The following is a 21,808-nucleotide window of genomic DNA, read 5'->3' on the forward strand; positions in this document are numbered from 1 at the left end:
GACGGGTAACGATCGGTACACCCTGTATATAAAAGTATTCCGTAAAGATTTCGTAAAGTGATTCTTCGTGTACCGGTACACAATAGTATAAAAAGAGTATAAAGATAAGTAATAAGAGATAAAAACATGAGTATAAAAATGTTCAAAGATGAACCAATGCAGGATCAACTTGCTTTGTACCGAGAGCGCCACGGTGCGGTTCTTTTCGAAAGTTTTTCCCGCGCTGAACGATGCAAATTAACGCGTGTTCCTCTTTGCACGAATATAAAAATGTTCAAAGATGGACCAATGCAGGATCAACTTGCTTTATACCGAGAACGTAACGATACGGTTCTTTTTGAAAGTTTTTCCCGCGCCAAACGATGCAAAACGACGCGTGTTCGTCGAATAATAGTCGTCGATCGCCTAGACGACCGATCGAAAGTTTAAATAGCGCCATCTGGCGTTCGATCCGCGACCCAGGGACCTCTAGCGGAGATGTATCTCCCCTGAAACGGCAAGAATCAACGTACCGTTGTGTACACGGAAAAGAAGTTTTCGGGAGAGCCTCGTTCGATTCACGAGGCGTTCTGCTACGAAAGGCCCGGCCCACTTTTCTATTTTAACGCCGCGAAAGAGACGAAGAGCGAAGTCCTTCTGGAGCAACGCCAGGCGGCGATGTTTACCGACGAGGGAGGTTTCGGAGACGCGTAACGGAGAGCAGGAGACAGGGGACCGTTTAATTAGCCAGGAGATGCAAAAATCGCGTGCACACGGCGCGGTTCGACGCGCACCGATCGAAGGACGACTCTTGAACCGTGGTTCGCGAAGCCATAAAGCGCGCCGCGAACGCGACGTTCGTTTCTGGAGCGATAAGATCGAGGAACACCGTGAGTCGTTACAACGTGAACGTATATCGAGGCTTTTAAGACCGTCGCGGCGCTATCACGGAGGACGAAGAGTCGGGGTTACAATTAATTGATCAACGAATGCCAGATACCAGACACGTGGAACGCCTATTTCTAGTTTCCTTGGAGTATCATCCTGTCCCGTGTGAAAAAAAAAAAGAAAAGAAAAAAGAACCCGTGCCGAAAAGCGCGCGGTACGTCGACACGATCGTCGTGGAAAATGGATAAGCGACAGTTTGCAAGCGAATTGAAATTACACCCGAAAGGAATTCCCATGGGCTCTCCCGTTATTGACCCGATCGTTTTACCTTTAATCGTTGCCATGGGTACTTGGAACACTGCGACAAAGAGAGACCAGCATGAAATGGAGATCAATTTGCATTAATTCGAGGCAGTTAAATATCGTTTAGAATCAGATGCAATACCCAACCAACGTCCCACGTTCGACACAAAGAATATTAAAAACAAGCGTTTCGTTTTTCGAGACTCGACGGGTGCTTTATGCGCGTTTCGCGGAATTTCAAGGACGATGAAAACGGCCAATCCGGGGTCTCGTCGTCGACGTAAAATCTTTCGCGGGACGTGTAATACCAGCCTTCCAAGGAACACGGACAGCGTAATTTTTCGGCCGTGGTAACCACGGGAACGGATTTTTTCGGACACACGTGGTCCCCGGTTGCGCAAAATTCGCTCGAGTTCGTTGCAGATTGAACAAATTGATCGGATTCGTGAAATGGAAACCTTTCCTCGGTTGTACGGAATACGGTGGATCGCGATTCCACCGGGGACAACGAGTCGTCCAATCGATGCACGGTACACACCCCGGTTACGTGAAATTTACTCGGTTTCGTTCGAGATGAGAATAAGATCGGTTCGTGGAACAAGAACAGTCCATTCCCCGGTTACATGGAATACAGGGCTTGGACTCCGATTATGAGAAATTTGATGAGATTCGTTAGAGAAGAAAATTTCGATTCGTAGATCGAATCCAGTTGACTCGATTCGAACAAGTCACGCTTTAAGAGTACATCAGACCCCGGTTTGAAGAAAATTGAGTAAAAAGACTCCCAACCGGGGTAGAGAGCGTTTCTATTTCACTTTCTCTTCATCTTGGGATAGAAGTTAACTCGGTTTTGTACAATTTTCATATAACCGGGGAGTGATACATTTCGTTGTTATCTTACTCGGACGATGATTCGCGCGTGAAATAATCACCGAGGAAATCGAGTGATATTCGGTGGATGTCGAGCAAAACTAAGGATCAAAGAATTGTTGCTACGCGGGAACAATAATCGACAATCCCGTTTAACTAAAGGTTTTCATGTTTGCTCGACGAGCACGAACGAAACATTTCGCGACTGGAATCCGAGCGTTCCGGTGACAACTCGAGGACCAAGGTGCGTTTCGAACTCGACTTTGAGAATTGATGTTTTTCTTACGCGATCTGTGCAATATTTCGGAGATCAACAAATTTCTAATTAACCGCGACTGGAATCTGAGCGTTCTGATGACAACTCGAGGACCAAGGTGCGTTTCGAACTCGACTTTGAGAATCGACGTTTTTCTTACGCGATCGGTGCAATAATCCAGAGCTCGGAAAATTTCTAATTAACCGCGACTGGAATCCGGCGTTCCGGTGACAACTCGAAGACCAAGGTGCGTTTCGAACTCGACTTTCAGAATCGACGTTTTTGTTACGCGATCTGTGCGATATTCCAGAGCTCGACAAATTTCTAATTAACCGCGACTGGAATCCGAGCGTTCCGGTGACAACTCGAGGACCAAGGTGCGTTTCGAACTCGACTTTGAGAATCGACGTTTTTGTTACGCGATCTGTGCGATATTCCAAAGCTCGGAAAATTTCTAATTAACCGCGACGCGTTCGTACGTTCGAGTTTTCATTCCGTGCAAACTCGGACAGAGGATTAGTTTTGTTAGAAATCCGAAGCATCCTGCGACAAGACGAGTTCGGACGTGACTACCGGTTGGAACGTGGCATTCGGTGGAACACGAGCGATTTTAAAATTCTCGAACAACACGGGTAACGCGGGTTCTAACCAACAATTCGAAACGTTTTCTCGCGTTGTTACAGTTTTTCGTCGCGATACGACGGTCATTGCGAAGCTGAGAATTTTTATTGAAAAGAAAAAAAGATACGAGTTTCGTTCGACTCGTACGTACCTTAGTTTTCGGTTCTCGATTCGCGAAATCGTTCCGAAAGATTGTTTCTTATGTAAAATAGTTACTCGCTGCAATCGATATCGCGACACGAGTCTCTCTCGCGAACGTTAAACTTATTCCACGATAGTGAGAGACAGAGTTTAGGTCAGATTCAGCGTTTAGACTCTAACATACGAAACGAGATTCTCGACTCGGATGATCATCGGACCGATACGACTCTCCGTTGCGCGTGCTCAGTTATTGCAAATACAAACGCGGATATTCTGGGGCAATTTTACTTTTTTCACGAGCATCCCTCGTTATTTCGCGAAGATACGTTACATTGGTTAACGAACTATTTTATGGTTTTTCGTTTTGCTCGACACCAGGGGGTAAACGTCGATTATATAACCATTTCGGTGCTGCGTACTTTCGACGAGCGAGACCCAATACACTGTACTGTCTGTGACACATTTTAGCGACGAATACTTTGATTTAAATTGCTTTCTTTTACTTTTCTTTAGATTACTTTCTTTCACTTTTCTTTACATTATTTTCCTTAACATTTCTTTCGATTACTTTCTTTCACTTTTCTTTACATTATTTTTCTTTACTTTTCTTCAGATTACTTTCTTTCACTTTTCTTAACATTATTTTCCTTTACTTTTCTTTAGATTACTTTCTTCCACTTTTCTTTAGATTGTCTTCTTTTACTTTTCTTTAGATTACTTTTTTTTTACTTTTCTTTACATTATTTTCCTTTACTTTTCTTTAGATTACTTTCTTTCACTTTTCTTTAGATTGCCTTCTATTACTTTTCTTTAGATTACTCTGTTTTACTTTTCTTTAAATTACTTTGTTTTACTTTTCTTTAGATCACGTTCTTTTACTTTTCTTTAGATTACTTTTTTTTACGTTTCTTTGGATTACTTTATTTCACTTTTCTTTAGATTACTTTCTTTCACTTTTCTTTACACGACTTCTTTTTACATTTCTTTACACTATTTTCTTTTACTTTTCTTTAGATTACTTTCTTTCACTTTTCTTTAGACGACTTCTTTTTACATTTTTTTACACTATTTTCTTTTACTTTTCTTTAGATTACTTTCTTTCACTTTTCTTCAGATCACATCTTTTTACAATTCTTTACACTATTTTACTTTACTTATCATTAGATTACTTTCTTCACTTTCCTTTATATTACTTTTTTTACTTTTCTTTACACTATTTTCCTTTACATTTCTCTAGATTACTTTTTTTCACTTTTCTTTAGATTACTTTCTTTAACATTTCTTTACAGTACTTTCATTCACTATATTTCACATTCCATTTTATTACTCTGCATTACTTTCTTCCACTTTCTTTTACTTTATCCGACATTTTATTTTTACCGTACACTATTTCCTTTCATTTTACCTTACTTTCTTTTATTTCACACCACTCCCCTACACTACTTTACTTCACAATCTCTTTCTTTCATTTTACCTTATTTTACTCCACTTTAGTTTATTTCGCGCAAAAAACGTTCGCAACGCTCGCAACGCGCAATTCGGTAAACGCGCGTAGCCATTGGTCGCGCTCGTACGTAGCATCGAAAGGGTAAATTGTTTCGTTTACGAATCGTCGTCCCCGGAGTACGACAAACTGTACAAACAATTGGACACGGTTCGCGAATATTTCCCATCGGACGACGTAGCGGAAGAAAAATTGGCCGTCTTCGAACCCGGTCCTTTCTTTTTCGTTTCTCTTAGTCGGAAAATGCAGGGAAAGTGTCGAGAAAGTAGCCCGCGGTTTTCAGAAACACGGAACGAATCTCCGTGGCGAGGAAAAATAAATCTAACGGCTAACGAGTTTTTACCGAGCTCCGCGCTCGGGCAATTAAGAAGAGGGTAGAGGGGCTCGATGGAGTGGGCCCCGGAGGTGAGTCGGAAGAAGGTCGAAGGTACGAGAAAGTCCGCCAGCAGGAAGGGGTTGTGTATCGTGTTGCACGACATTCAACCCTTGTACCGCTAAACTACAGATAAATACGAAGGCTCCGCGCCACGCGAAAGTGGGTAAGACGCTACGGAGAAGCACCGAAGAAACTATACCAGCCACCCACGAGTTCACGGTGAAAAGAAAAACAAAAAAAAAAAAATAAAAAGAAACAATCTCTCGACGCATAATTTTCTCGTGTTTCCTCGTTCGGCCAACGGAATCGCTAGCCGAGAAAATCGAGAAAAGAAGAAGTAAGAAACTACGCGCGCGTCCTGCTCGTTACCGGAAACCATTTTCCTCCGAACTACGTAACGCGTTGACTCTTTCGTGAAACTCGACTATTCGAAAGAAAAGAAGAAAGAATTCCTATCTCGTTGCGTTCTCCAATAAATCTACAGTGGATACGAAAAGTATCTGTACACTGTGTCGAGAGGAAGTTCTTCTAAATGTTTCATTTCAACGAAAGTTTGCGTATATAGTATATTGGGTGGATTATTATTTTGTCCACGAAATATGTTCTCTCGAGAGGAACAAATCAATAGACGAAAATTCAAAGTTTCTTTATTGTTTTGATACAATTCTTTTGGGGGACTTTTCTTTTGGTAAGAAAATTTTTGATGTAGAAAGTTACAAAGGAAACGAAATACAGTGTGTCATTTTCTTTTTTTCAAATTCAATTTCGTAATAGTAGGAAATGGACTCTCGATGCTCTATTGCAAAGAAAAGTTGAGTCTTAAATATAGAAAATATGAAAACCTTCGAGTTTCGAGTTCACCTTCTCAAAGAAAATTTTTGACGCACGAAGTTACAAAGAAAACGAAAGATGGTGTGTCATTTTCTCTTTTTCAAATTCAATTTCGTAATAGTAGGAAATGGACTCTCGGATGCTCTATCGCAAAGAAAAGTCTCATCTTAAATACAGAAAACATGAAAACCTTCGAGTTTCGATTTCACCTTCTCAAAGAAAATTTTTGACGTACGAAGTTACAAAGAAAATTTTTGACGTACGAAGTTACAAAGAAAATTTTTGATGTACGAAGTTACAAAGAAAATTTTTGATGTACGAAGTTACAAAGAAAACAAAAAACGATGCGTCATTTTCTCTTTTTCAAATTCAATTTCGTAATAGCAGAAAATGGACACCTCTCGATGCTCTATCGCAAAGAAAAGTCTCATCTTAAATCCAGAAAACACGAAAACCTTCGGTTTCGATTTCACCTTCTCAAAGAAACTCTCCCTGTACGAAACAATTTCCCTAAGAATACACTATTGTGCACCACGTGCGCGCAAACTTTCGTGAAAAATCGTTCTCGCAGATAAGAAGAATTTCCTTCCAGAGCAACGCGGAGATACATCTCGTAGACACTTGCGCGCTTCGATGGACGAGTCGTCCGTGGATTCGAGAATTTCGAAAGAAAGAAAGGAAAAGACGAGAAGAACCCGTTCGCGTTGAAATTGGCATCGTTGCGCGAATCGATTCGCAGCGATCGCGAGTGTCCGTCTTATCGAGCGTTCGGCGCGAAAGTGTTCGAAGAAACGTCAGCCCGTGCGGAACAAAGCAAAAGGGGGGTAACAGTTCGTAAGACGCGCGAGGGAAGCGTGTACGGGTAGGAAACGCGAGTTTCTATGGCTGGCTACCGATCGTTCTCTATAATACATTTACGCTCCGGCCTATTATAATATTGTACTCGAAGCGTATTGTCTTTCCCGGGCTGGGATAATGTTTCGCCGACACGCCAGGCCTCGACCCGGCGTATAACTCTTTCAATTTCCCCTTTCTCTCGGTCTTCCTCGCTCGGTGCGTTGCTCCGTTCTTTATTTCTTTTTAAACAACGATCCATTAGCTATCAGGCCGACGGGGAACGGACGGGGATAGTAGATAGCCCGGAATAGCGAAAACAATTTCAAGAAATCTGCCCCGGCGAAAATTCGATTAGCCGCGCAAGATGGGCTCGAGGTGTCCCTCTATCTATATCTCTATCTCTCTCTCTCTCTCTCTCTCTCTCTCTCTCTCTCTCTCTCTCTCTCTCTCTTTACGCTCTCCCTCCGTTTGTTTCGTTTCGTTTTATTTTATTTTCAACGGGCGGACGGACTCTGTTTCTGTCGCGCTGGCGGCTTTTAATTACTTCTCCGCGCTGCTCTTCGCGAGAGATCCTCTCTCGGTCGCGACTCGGCTCGTGTTTTCGCGTCGGTGCTCCTTCTTCGTTTTCTTCCACTTCTACTTCTACTTCTTCTTCTTCTTCTTCTTTTTCCTCTTCTTCTTCGACTGCCTCTTCCCTTTCGTCCTTCTTTTTACGCGCGACTGGCCGCTGCAAAGACACGCCGCTCTCGCTCGAATCCTCGCGACGATACCGCCGCGAAACCCTCGTTGTTTCGTTAAAAGCCGGCCTAATTACGCGACAGAGGCGAATCTACGTTTCGTCGGCGTAGGTGGAGAAAAGAATCGTCTGATCCAGCGGCTGGCGGGATTCCCCTTGGAGATTTATCGAGACGAAGGGTCGGTGGCTCGGTTTAGCCGCGGATTAGCTTTCAATTAAAAGGATCCCGACGAGAGCCGAAAGAACGATATTTATCGTTCGGGAAACGATGCGTGGCAAGGATTAACGGTCGCGTGGCTCCCAGGGTGCACCTGATGCGCGATTTAACGAAAAATTCCCTGGTCCGAGATCTCGCTGGTCGATCTCGTTCCCGATCGTCGTCGAATAGGTTATTTCGGTTAGGTAGATGGCGCGTCGTACGCGGCGGCGCTAATGGACGATCCGTTCGGTTCGTTTTACCGCTTCGGAGCTCGCGAATGGGCAACCGACGGGGAGACCTTAGTTTACGACTGGTTACGCAACATGCCTGGTCTAATTGGCCGTGATAAAAAGAACCCGATGGGTTTTTCCGCGCGAGCGAAAGAAGCGCGAAGCGAGAAGACAGCGAGGAGAAACAAGAGGAAAGACCGACTCACGGACGGCTCGACAGATGCCTTCCCACGTTTTTTCGTCAAGACATGTGCCCGGCGCGGCGAAAGGGTTGAGAAATTCAGTTGGCCGGCCGAGCCCCGGCAAAAAACCACCCCACGGTACAAGATTCCACTGGTAATCGCTGCGCGCCGCGATTCACCGCCAGGGGTGAATTCGATTAAGCCTCCGCGGGGACCTAAGCGATCTTTTTCTCGGATCGATCGATTTCTTTCTTTTTCTTTCCGGATTTTTTCTTTCTTTTTTCCTTTCCGCTCTGTTCTATCCACCGGTACGGGACGATCCGCGATGGTACTCCTCGTGTTCCACGCGAGCTTCGATCCTTGATCCTTCGAGTGGTCGTGGTCCGTGCCGGATCCAACGTTCGGTTCACGTGCGATGATTCGTTTCGGCGGGGATCGAAATCGTCGATACGATTCGCGAAACGAGCCGAGATCGATCAGGTCGATCGAACCGGAGGCGCGAAGCTTGGATCTCTCTCTATTTCTATACCCTTCCCCCCTATCTCTCTTCTAACACCCCAACCACCCGCCCCGCCCGCCCTGCCCCCCGGCCACGGGTCGCCCGATGAAAGTTCGAAGCGCCTCGTCGGTGAGAAACCACAACCAAAGCAGTCCCAAGCGTTGCGAAGAACCCAGCAGAACGATCTAAGCTACCGTTAGAATTTCTCTGTCTATTGTTACGACACACCGCGGGGACTGTCGCGCGGACTGTTGCACTCGCGAACACTGGGGGAGCGAGAACTCTCTGCACGGTCTGACATTACCTTCTTTCTCTTTTTTTTTCTTTCTTTCGTTTCGACACGTTGAGCAGCCTCTCGACGGGGATCTCCCGAATCGAGCCGCGTACGATTCGAACGTATTCGACTCGTGCGGTCACTTCGTACTCGTCACCGGGATCGAGCTCGTCTCGCGCCGAAATCATCGAAGAAATGAGTAAAATCGTCGAATTCGAACCGTTTTCGGTTTCTTTTCAAAGTTTTTCTTCCCGATGTTCGCAACGGAACAGTAATTATATTCGTAAATTAACCTCTCAGACGCGGCTGAATTTTGCGCGGGAACGACACGCTCGAAACGACATCTGGTGTACTGATCCGGTACTTTCGTACCAAAGATAATTCTCGTTTCGTTAATTCCGATTCTATTATTTGCAAATTCTCGTATTTGCACTTTGGTTGATAAATACTCTGTATCTCGCGACTTTTTCAATCTATCTTTCGCTAAAATTTCGTTCCCGGTTGAAATTATCTTTCGTAATCTCTTTATTTTAATTTACGCGCTATATTTAACAGTTTGTCGAACGACCTAGTATCTTTCTTTGCAGATCAATGGGTTAGTTGCTCGTGAATAAATAACAAAGTATCCAAAACAAAGACTGTATCCACTGTCTGTATATTGTTAACAAGAAAGTGTGAAACGAGACACACGAAAACGATTTGTTAATTCAAACGATTAATTCCAGCCGCTAGAGCGAGCCACTGCAATGGCGGCACTGATACTTCTTAAGAGGTTAGTTTACAAAGACACTTTCGAAGACGCGTTCGAAGGAATAAGTTCACTTTCGGTAGTTTCTAGTTTAAAGGTTTACCCGAACCCCGTTTCTCGCGTAGGCTTTGTAACGAGCCTCGGATCGCCGGTGACCATCGATGGCGTTCAACGTGTCAAAGAGCATAATCGAATCGTCGAAACATCGTGCATCGAGTCAGTCGTACTCCCGGCGAAGTTCGAGATCGAACCGATCGGCGGTACCCGGATCGGTTCTCGTCGTCGTTTGGCGAAGCTCTACGAACGATATCGAGAAATAGGGTAGAATGGAACCTAATCGTAGCGAGGAACGAATTTGTAGATCGTCAGGATAGAAGCGTGACCCGCCACCATGTGTGCATTCAGAGAAACGCGTTGTTCCGTGCCGCGAATTTGGGGTGGGGGGAAAAAAAAAACGTGTACAATTAGGCATATTTTGTTCGTCCGTTGAGAAGAGCTTTTAGCGGAGATTTGCGAATTACGGTGCGACGTATGCGCGGATACCCGTATATATATTTATTTAAATATCTTTGTGTATAAGTATATATATATACACACGTGTATCCACGCATGCGAGAGTTTAACGTCGCACGTGTACAACCGTCCGATCGATTTTAGAGACCCGATTCTCCGGATCGTTCCGACCGTGGTTCGATTATTATCGTGTGCGAGCACCGCGTTAAGTAGCCAAAATGCCTGTTGTCGTTGTTGTTGGTGTTGTTGGACGTCGGATTTGGTACATACATGACTGACCTTCGAAGTGTGGGTACGAAGGCTGGATTCTGTGGCGAAGCCTTTGCCGCAGATGCCGCATTGGAACGGCCGGTTCTTCGCCCGTTCCACCTGGGCATCGTGATTTCGAAGGTGCTGCTGCAAATTCGATAGCTGAATGAACGCCCGCCCGCAATCCGGTAGATGGCACTTGTACGGTCGTTCACCTGCAATCAGAAAAGTGGATCTCGTCAACGAATCGCCGTGATCGGATACGCTCTGTCGCGATTCACGAGCGATCGGGCCCGAAGGAACTCCGGACTTGCTTGTACTGGGTGTCCCGATCGTCACCGGTCGATTACTATTTAACGATACTTTTCAACCGTTCGGCCGATCCATCCGAAACTCGACCCACGTCGTCTGGACGGACGGGGAATTAATCGTGGAAAAGTACACGGTGAAGGAACGCGTGTGAATTATTTAACCGCGTTACGAAAAATCGCGATCTCTCGAGGGAATTTTGCGATCGTTCTCGAAACTTCCATTGGAGTTTTTTTCTTTTGGGTCGCATCTATGATTCGTTTCATCGATTTGCGTGGATTTAGGTTTCTTTTTCAGGGATAGCGAGTTTCATAGCTGAGCACTAGCCTGTAATGGAAAATTTTTTAGTAGGATCGTTTATATTCACGCTTACGTAACTTCAGATCGAACGTCGTTTATCGATTTCGACGATCTATAAAGTTTGTAGAATCTGAAATCTACGTCTATGAATCGTTAAATCGGTTCGCGCGGATTGAGATTTCTGTTTTCGGAGTTCACAAGTTTCGTACCGGAGCAACTAGCCGGTAATTGCGAATTTTTCAGTACGATCGTTTATATTTAGGTTTCCGTAATTTTAGATCGAACCGGCAATCATCGATTTCGACAACGTGCAAAGTTCTCGGAATCTAAAACGGCGAATCGTTAAATCTGCCATCGTAATTTTTTTCTCAACGATTATTTATTACGCGCAACTTTAGATCTAACGTCGTTCATCGATTTCAATAACGGATAAAGTTCTTAGAATTGACAATCTATACAGACGTATCGTTAAATCGCTTCGTACCGCGGATTCGTGTTTCTTTTTTGGAGGTTAAAGGTTTTTTTTTTATCGCGACGAATGTCCGCAATTGCAAATGTTTTTCCTACGTTGGTTCACGCCGGTACGTGTAATTTTATATCGAGCGCTAATCGTCGATTTCATCGTACAGAGTTCTTAGAAGCCAGGCCCTGGACGATCGTTCGTCTGTGGGGCGACTATCTCCGTCGACTTGGCACGATCGGAATCGGAGTAAATGTTTCACAAGTGTCTGGTGAGCGAATCGTCAGAGTGGAGTCTACTCTTTCAACGTGGTGACGAACGATCGGGTTTTGGCGCGCGAATAAACTCCAGACCCGCTTGTACTGTAGTTAGGGGTACTGTCTATGATGCAAGGGGAACGCCTCGCGATTCGCTTTTCTCGCGCCAGGCTTGCCAACACTGTGTTCGAAAAGAAACTATTGGCCCGTTTGGAAAGCCATTTCGTTCTCCAAAATGGAGACTATGTAATTTAATAAAACGTTTGCACGCTCTAAAAAAATTATGGCTTGCCAACAGAGTGTTCGAAAGAAACTATTGGCTTGTTTGGAAAGTCATTTCGTTCTCCAAAATGGAGACTATGTAATTTAATAAAACGTTTACACGCTCTAAAAAAATTATGGCTTGCCAACAGCGTGTTCGAAAGAAACTATTGGTTCGTTTGGAAAGTAATTTTGTTCTCTAAAATGGAGAATATGTAATTTAATAAAATGTTTGCACGCTCTAAAAAAATTATGGCTTGCCAACAGAGTGTTCGAAAGAAACTATTGGCTTGTTTGGAAAGTCATTTCGTTCTCCAAAATGGAGACTATGTAATTTAATAAAACGTTTACACGCTCTAAAAAAATTAAGGCTTGCCAACAGCGTGTTCGAAAGAAACTATTGGTTCGTTTGGAAAGTCATTTCGTTCTCCAAAATGGAGACTATGTAATTTAATAAAACGTTTGCACGCTCTAAAAAAATTATGGCTTGCCAACAGAGTGTTCGAAAGAAACTATTGGCTCGTTTGGAAAGTCATTTCGTTCTCCAAAATGGAGAATATGTAATTTAATCAAATTTTTGCACGCTGTAAAAAAATTATGGCTTGCCAACAGCGTGTTCGAAAGAAACTATTGGCTCGTTCGGAAAGTAATTTTGTTCTCTAAAATGGAGAATATGTATTTTAATAAAATTTTTGCACGCTCTAAAAAAATTATGGCTTGCCAACAGAGTGTTCGAAAGAAACTATTGGCTCGTTTGGAAAGTAATTTTGTTCTCCAAAATGGAGAATATGTAATTTAATAAAATGTTTGCACGCTCTAAAATGGAGAATATATAATTTAATAAAATGTTTGCACGCTCTAAAATGGAGAATATATAATTTAATAAAATGTTTGCACGCTCTAAAAAAATTATGGCTTGCCAACAGAGTGTTCGAAAGAAACTATTGGCTCGTTCGGAAAGTAATTTCGTTCTCCAAAATGGAGAATATGTAATTTAGTAAAATGTTTGCACGCTCTAAAAAAATCGTATTTCATTTTCACAATAAAAAAAAATATGATTCTCGCCTCTAATACCAATGTGTTCCTTGTCACGCCTAAATCGTACACGTTTACGATAAGAAATTGAACGTTGAATAAAAAGAATTAAGTACAATAAAGTAAAATAGTCTCTAACTATTTCTTCAGGGAAGAATTATGTATGTATATTATTTATATCCATAGACGGGAAGAACATATTGGTGTACAAAAGTAAATTAACACACGTGGAAGGAAGAAGTGGTAGGTTGTTGTGGATAAAGATATAATATTATTAATAAGATTGTTACAGATGGAGAAATAAAAACGTAATATGAAAAACGGCGCGAATTATATCGTTTGAAGTGAATACCCGAAAGTTGAAATCGTTACTGAGCCACGACGTTCGGTTTTTGCAATAATTTGGATCGGTTGAGCAATTGGAAAACTTTGCTCGTCAAGTTTTACACATCGACCGATACATCGTAGTACCTTGAAAAGAAACTTTTCTTTGAAAAAGTATTGAAGTGTCTGGTCAGCAACAAATGGGAATTGCGAAAATTATCGAGAAACTTTCTATTCGATAAAAGCTCAAGATATTTCAAGTATTTTTAAACGATACTCCTCCTTCACGCATCGACCGATACGTCGTAGAGTATTAAAGTATCTAATCAGTAACAAATGGCAACTGTGAAAATTATCAAGAAACTTTCTATTCGATAAAAGCTCAAGACATTTCAAGTATTTTTAAACGAAACTTCTCCTTCACGCATCGACCGATACATCGTAGAGTATTAAAGTGTCTAGACAGGAACAAATGGCAATTGTGAAAATTGTCGAGAAACTTTCTATTCGATAAAAGCTCAAGATCATTTCAAGTATTTTTAAACGAAACTCCTCCTTCACGCATCGACCGATACATCGTAGAATATTAAAGTGTCTAGTCAGCAACAAATGGCAATTGAGAAAATTATGGAGAAACTTTCTATTCGATAAAAGCTCAAGACATTTCAAGTATTTTTAAACGAAACTTCTCCTTCACGCATCGACCGATACATCGTAGTATCTTGAAAAGAAACTTTTCTTTGAAAAAGTATTAAAGTGTCTAGTCAGCAACAAATGGCAATTGTGAAAATTGTCGAGAAACTTTCTATTCGATAAAAGCTCAAGATCATTTCAAGTATTTTTAAACCATACTCCTCCTTCACGCATCGACCGATACATCGTAGAGTATTAAAGTGTCTAGACAGCAACAAATGGGAATTGTGAAAATTATCGAGAAACTTTCTATTCGATAAAAGCTCAAGACATTTCAAGTATTTTTAAACGATACTCCTCCTTTACACATCGACCGATACATCGTAGTATCTTGAAAAGAAACTTTTCTTTGAAAAATTATTAAAGTGTCTACTCATATGGATCTGAACTGTCGAAGCATTTAAAATAATTCACAAAGCAATCGTGTGTACGTTCCAGGATCAATCTAATCCTCGATGAAACTCGACGATCGATAGACGATTTTCTTAGCAGATATCTCCGAAGAATGAATTTTTTTAACCAAGATGGATAACATTTCGACCCAAGAAGACCCACGTTCCATCCAGAATGGTTCTCTCAAGCTCGTAACGGTGCATTGGCAAATCGTTGGATTAATTCACGTAGGTTAAGGTTTCTTCGTTCGAGATTACGATAACTTTCGCGATGGCAGAACCGGTCCGCGGTCGCAATTCTTCTCTTTATGGTCGTTCGTTTTACGTTTAAGTAGATTATAAGTTTAGAATTATGTTGGGTTAGGTTGTAGAGCAGCCATATTCGACGAACCTCGCCCTTTCACCTTGCTCCTATACAATACAACGCTCTCGTAGCAGTGTTCTGCTTTTCTCGTTTAACTTCCACACGACGAACGAGTCGTTGGGCAAATGAAATAAAAAAAAAAAAAATGAAAAAATTTCTTACAGAGGAAGGCCTATTATAATCAATTCTTGATTCTTGGACGATGCATCGAGTTTCCAGATAATCGTTTATGGCTATACCCATAACACCCTAACTTGGAACGAAACGATTCTTCCGAAGCCCGATATTGAAAATGGCTATCATCTTTATCCTAATTTCGATAAGTACCGCTACTTGTTGCGTTTCATCGTGATACAGGTTTACCATCCGAATCGTTCAATTTCGTTACCCTTGGACGTTTCGTATTATTTCTCCAACGAGACGCATAATTACAACGTGACGATCATCGAGTATTGAAAAATATTTAACCGAGATACGAGAATAATCTTTATCTATTCTCGATCGTTACTTTTGGATACTCTTTAACGTTAATCGTTGAAGGTTACGCGATATAAGTTCACGGTCGAATTGTTCGTTTCTGTTATCCTTGAAAAGTTGGGTATTTTTTATGCAGCGGAACGCTTAATTATAACAGGTGATTATCGAGTCTGACCGCGTTGGAAATACGAGCAGCGAACGCGAGGCAACGGCCGATACTTTTTTTACGTCGACGAGCAACAGGTATCCACCGGCCAAATTTAGGGGTGAGCGTAAAAAATGCCACTCGTTTTAAAACGGCCATTAGAGTCACCGTTTTAACAACCCCGTAACGCGCGACCTGATTTAAAAAACGATGAACGCGTATTTGCCGCTCGGTCCCGTGTCTTCTCATCGTGTATTAATAATCCTTAACAATGTTTCTCTCGACAAGCCCGACGACCATTTTTATCGAAATTTATAGTCCCGTCGGTGAACCGACGGCTATTTGACAGCTATCCTGATCCCCGAAATGCCAAACCGTGTGCACAGTGTTTCGTTCAATGGTCAAAAATAAAAAACTACGAAGTCTACGTATCGACTAATTCTTCCACGTCAACGCGTCGATAAGTAAGCGTGGTTTTTAATACCGTGTGAAATTTTATTTAAAAATATATCGATCCAGTTATTAAAATCGAGTCTGAACATTTATCGTAGATTTCGAACTGTTTTTCGAACATGTACCGGTACATAGATTTGTTCGTTTAACTTGATTTTTATTAATTGAATTAAGTACTGTGATGCCCTTAAAATAGGTGACAACTTTTATGCAATAAACAGTTCCAATTTGTCGATGTCAATATTTGTACAGTTTGATTCGACTTTTTAAAAAGTGTCGAAGTATAAATCGGTGATTTTGTGTATAGGTATTTCGGACACATTAAACTTTACGTTAACATCGAGTTGGGTTGTTCAAATTTGCTCGGAATAGAAAAAATCATTTGGAGTGTATTTTGTAATTAATTTAAAGGCGAATTAAATATCGAATATCGAGCGAACAGAGTCTAGTCAACAACATATGGAAATTGTGAAAATTGTCGAGAAACTTTCTACTCGATAAAAGCTCAAGATTATTTCAAGTATTTTTAAACGAAACTCCTCCTTCACGCATCGACCGTTACATCGTAGAGTATTAAAGTGTCTAGACAGCAACACATGGCAATTGTGAAAATTGTCGAGAAACTTTCTATTCGATAAAAGCTCAAGATCATTTCAAGTATTTTTAAACGAAACTTCACATATCGACCGATACATCGTAGTATCTTGAAAAGATACTTTTCTTTGAAAAAGTATTAAAGTGTCTACTCAGTAAACAAATGGCTATTCAGAAAATTGTGGAGAAACTTTCTACTCGATAAAAGCTCAAGATCATTTCAAATATTTTTAAACGAAACTCCTCCTTCACGCATCGACCGATACATCGTAGAGTATTAAAGTGTCTAGTCAGCAACAAATGGCAATTGTGAAAATTGTCGAGAAACTTTCTATTCGATAAAAGCTCAAGGTTATTTCAAGTATTTTTAAACGAAACTTTACACATCGACCGATACATCGTAGTCCCTTGAAAAGAAACTTTTCTTTGAAAAAGTATTAAAGTGTCTACTCAGCAACATATGGCAATTGAGAAAATTGTCAAGAAACTTTCTACTCGATAAAAGCTCAAGATTATTTCAATTATTTTTAAACGAAACTCCTCCTTCACGCATCGACCGATACATCGTAGAGTATTAAAGTCTCTAGACAGCAACAAATGGCAATTATGAAAATTATCGAGAAACTTTCTACTCGATAAAAGCTCAAGATCGTTTCAAATATTTTTAAACGAAACTCTTCCATTACACATCCACCGATACATCGTAGTACTTTCAAAAGATACTTTTTCTAAAAAAAATATTAAACTATTTACGTTGAAAATTACTCCTCAATTAAAATCCGTTTAAAAGTTAGGATTTTCGTCCCGAATGCTCGTATAAGCGAAACAGTGTACAGACTGTCCGTTCGTTATCGTCGACGAACGTCGTTCGATGCAACGCGAATACTATACATCGATACCGCTCGCGCGATTAAAATTAATCGCGCGGCGCGAACTCCTCCGCGATTGTTTCGCGTCTCGATCGACGTTAACGGTCACGAAGTCGGCGCCGTTCGTATCTTCGAAACCTTTTGTAATCAATTCCATCGATCCGCGTCGACGAGCCGGAACTCGTTGCAATTTTTATCGCGTTTCTTTTTCCCCCCGCTCGCTCTCTAATTCCAACCAGCGATTGGCTCAATTTAACTTTTATTAATATCGACATTCTTCCCCGGTCCTTTTTACCCGGGGCGCTCGTTCCTTTTCTTCGTTCTTTGCTTTTTCCACCATCCGTCGTTTCCTTGTTCACCGATCACCGAGCTTCATCTTTTATTCAGACCGATCGAAGATTTAATAAAAATAATCCGAGATCGTACAACGCGTTCTTCTTTTCCTCTTTTTCAATATCTTCTCGCGTTGTTTTTACCCCTGCCGACACCATCGATACTTTCTCTCTCGAGGGGTGATTTCGGTTAAACGAAACGATGAACCCCGGAGTCGTTTACGAATTCGACGACCTAATCGAGAAACGGTTACCGATTTTATTTAAATTTTTTACAACCCCGTACCATTACCGTAAAATGTATTTAACCTTCGAACGGTGTTTCTTACTCGATCGATATTTCAACGTCTCTGTAACAAATGTTACATTAAATAGAGACCAAGCATGGTTTCGATTCTTCGTTTGGCTCCTCTTCGGTGTACAAAACACGAATATTTATACATAAGCGTTGAAATCATACAGGAACGTTACGTATTAAAATACACAAGCGAGATATAATTCGATCACTCGGTGTACTTTTGGACAGAAACGATCATGTTTTGTACATCGAAACGAGCCACGTTTGTTCACGGACTGTATTCGTTGCGTTTATTTCGAATACGAGCACTCGATGTTTATTACAGGTGTTTATTACAAAATATTAATCTCGCGTAGCATTTTAGACGGTACCTTTTATACCGATGCCATTTTCTACCCCACAACGTCATTTATGTGCATAAGTCACGAGACCGTTCGAGGGTTAATATGCTTAATTAAGATCGTTTATCGATACGAGCATTCGAGCATTTTCGATCCGCTATTTCGAGATATACTTTGACGATAAATTGCAAACTTACGACACACGTGGCTCGTGTATCAAGAATAGAGCACACATGTACAATGTAAGAGTTAAAACCCAGTAACCGCGAGTCGTGGATTCCTGTAACGGAAAATCGAGTTGTAAAATTGAACGTGTCGATATTCCACGGAAAGAGAAACAATCTTCGCTGGTTCTAGCTATTCACCCGTACGAAAGTTATCGTACGATTTCTCTTTCGCGCTAAGCGAACTGTCTCGAGTTAACCGAGACCGAGACTCTATACCTTGCAAAATATACGCTTTGTGTAAATTTAAGAACGCGTACTCGGACCTTGAAAGCGGCACGGGATCGAGGTTAAAATTTTCCTCCGCACGGTAACGTATGAATATTTTAATCACCAACGGAAGCCGTGGAATCTCTGTAGAAAATGATATTAACCGTGCAAGATCGAAGAAGCTGAAACGTGAGAAATAGTCGCGAACATGGTATCCCCGGTATTTATAATATTCTCGTTACCAGCTCCCTACGGCGAATTAACGCCAACGGGACGTCGAAGCGTAAAAATTATTTATCGCATTGTTTCGAGCGACGAGTACGCGTATGCAAAACCGACATCACCGTTTGCAACAGAAACGGGAGGGGAAACACCATGGGCTGGAACGAGCACCGAGACAAGATCGGAAGTCGGCGAGCAAACGCGTGGCAAAAGTTATAGCCGATACGTAAACTATTACTTTTACGAGCTTTACTTTATCATTTTTACAGGCGCCACCAGACACCGTTTTATGATTGGCGTTTATTTAGGCGGCTGGTGCACGCGCGTAAAATTTTATCGTGTTTCCATCTACTTGAAAACGCGCGGGTTTTACGCGTCGCGTAGCCGGTGTCGTATCGTTGTTAATGAATTTGTCACCGATGCTTTCTTCGAACGACCCGGAGGGCTTTAAATTATTGCCGGTACGCGGACCGTGTTCATTAAGCGACGCATCGCGGTGGTGCAATGCATCGAGTGCGTGCCCCGATACAGTAGTTCCCAGTTAAATGAAATTGTTTTTCACCGGCTGATTAAAGCGAAATCACCCTCGCCGCTGTTTGCGTTTCCTCAGCGCGGGCTGTCCACTCGAGTCGCGCGACCGACGCTCCCGGACCGGGCCGTTCGTTCGTTTCGTTTCGTTTCGTTCGTTAACGAGTGTCGATGTATTTTTGAGGTTTATCGTCGCGAGGCCACCGTCAACGGATCGCTGAGATTTCCCCGATGAAAACGAGTACAAACACGACCCCTTTCCGATCATTTTTTCCTTCCTCGGACCATTTTTGACCAATTTTTTTTTTTTCGAAGCGCGTAGGTAGAAATGGTTGGAAGTCGGTCGCGTTTAGACTCGTTTTCATCGGGAAAATTTCGACGGTATGTTGGTAATGCTCTCGACAAGTTTTGTAAAAAAATAGGACAATTTTTATCCGCTTCGATATTTCGTTTTTTTTTTTTAGTGCGATTTCGAGCGAGGGTTTTGGCTCGACGAGAATCATTTTTGACCGGGGAATTTTTTTCTTTTTGATATTTCGTGTTGGATACATTTTACATTTTACGTGTCCAAGATATTACGATTGCCATTTTTGTATATGTTACTCTTGGAACGTTGATAAAATATATGAACAAATTTTCCATACGATATTACGTTTGTTGATAGAAAAAATTCATATCTGTTCTAACAATACGAACATGACAAAATTGTGCATAGAAAGTACTGTTGCTTGAGTACTGTTCATAAACCTAACTTGAGTACCGTTCATAAACCAAATTTGAATACTGTTCATAAACTTAAGTACTGTTTATAAACCTAACGTGAGTACTGTTTATAAACCTACCCTCAGTACTGTTTATAAACCTAGCTTGAGTACTGTTTATAAACCTAACCTTGAGAAAACTTGAGTACTGTTTATAAACCGAACCTTGAGAAAGCTTGAGTACTGTTTATGAATCTAACCTAGAGAAAACTTGAGTACTGTTTATAAACCTAATGTGAGTACTGTTTATAAACCTAACGTGAGAACTGTTTATAAACCTAACCTGAGTACTGTTTATAAACCTAACTTGAGTACTGTTTATAAACCTAACCTTGGGAAAACTTGAGTACCCTTTATAAACCTAACCTTGGGCAAACTAGAATCCAACCCCATCTATTGGTCCATCAGCGAGTGAAAAACCGAACATTTGCCTTTGAAATCGTTTTAAACGACGAGTACTTTCGTTCACGGGTCGTTAACCTTTAATCGACGTTCGTGGACGCGTTCGGTTCGAAATTGTCGCATAATCGTTTCAATTGAATAGTTCTCTCTGACAGGGAACAATTAAAAATACGTAAACGAGTGGTACTTTTTTTACCTCTATCAAAGGTTACGTATCACCGCGTCTTCTGGTACCTGTACAACTGTCACCACTCTTGCACGATTCTTAATTCGACCAAAAATGGCGGATCTGGTGGTTGTTTCGCAGAGAATCCTCCATTAAAGCTACTCGACGCACGTTGCTCTCAACGAATCAACGTAACCGTGTGTTATGTATACACTTCTACGATTTATTACTCAATATTTGCAATCGAGCGTAATCCTCGCGAGAAGAATGAAATAATTCGAAATAATCAACGAAAAAGAAAAAGTTCCAAATTCATGGAATTTATACTTTTGACTTCACAACGTGATAGAAGCTCTCGAATAAGTACAAGAGCGTATCGTTGCAACATTCTTCCATTATAGAAATACGGTAACGTGGCTCCGGGTCAGAAACGACCCGAGGAATGCACCAGAGTTACGATACTCAAAAATTTCGTAAATTTCGAAACATTGCTCCCACGTTCCTTTCCGCGGAATATCGAGAATCTTTCGCATATTTCGCAGCAGCGATCCTATTGGTCAAGGTGTTGTTTTTTGGTTAATTTATGGGAGAAATTACCTCGATGAGTACATTGCTCGAATTACCTCGTTCTTATTTCTTTTACTTTTTCTTTCCCTAAGGGTTGATTTACCCCGTTAGTACTTGAGTACTGTTTATAAATCCAACTTGAGTATTGTTTATAAACCTAACCTTGGGAAAACTTGAGTACCGTTTATAAACCTAACCTTGGGCAAAGATGAATCCAACCCCATCTATTGGTCCATCAGCCATCTTACCATGGTAAAACGCGGAGAAACGGTTTTTGCGAGTTACCACAGCTCAAAAGAGGCAAGTTTTTACTAGAAAAAGGAAACAAAACAAAAAAAAAAGAAAAAAAAACGTGAATTGTGTCGCATAAGAAAGAAAGTTTCGCAGTACTGCAACTTTACGTTTCCGTGTAAATTCGTACGGTGTTCGATCAGTACATGATTTTCGAAGGGAAGGTTTCTCGTTTCGCGAAATAAAATTACCAAAACAATCCTCAACGATCGTCCAGGCCTCGCGAGGAAAGTGTTGCGCGTAACGACGTTAACGGTAAAGACAAAACGCGAATCACGTAAGAGCGGCGAGTGCGAG

At 41.6% G+C, this 21,808-nt stretch overlaps 1 protein-coding gene across 12 annotated transcripts in view; it reads right to left on the reverse strand.

Annotated features, from left to right (window-relative positions):
• Dati (zinc finger protein datilografo) overlaps positions 1-21,808 on the reverse strand; it is a 128,249-nt gene that overhangs the window by 17,975 nt on the left and 88,466 nt on the right. For 7 of the 12 annotated variants that reach the window (XM_076326353.1, XM_076326355.1, XM_076326364.1 and 4 more), the window contains exons 4-5: positions 10,267-10,451; positions 1,196-1,225 (exon numbers count right to left, since the gene is read on the reverse strand). In XM_076326353.1, coding sequence (XP_076182468.1) covers positions 1,196-1,225; positions 10,267-10,451 — 215 coding nt within the window. Of the gene's footprint in view, positions 1-1,195; positions 1,226-10,257; positions 10,452-21,808 lie in introns of all 12 variants that reach the window. The other 5 variants (XM_076326361.1, XM_076326359.1, XM_076326354.1 and 2 more) reach the window with 2 other exon arrangements.

The sequence above is a fragment of the Ptiloglossa arizonensis genome, chromosome 14 (genome assembly GCF_051014685.1).
Source record: "Ptiloglossa arizonensis isolate GNS036 chromosome 14, iyPtiAriz1_principal, whole genome shotgun sequence".
Classification (NCBI taxonomy): domain Eukaryota; kingdom Metazoa; phylum Arthropoda; class Insecta; order Hymenoptera; family Colletidae; genus Ptiloglossa; species Ptiloglossa arizonensis.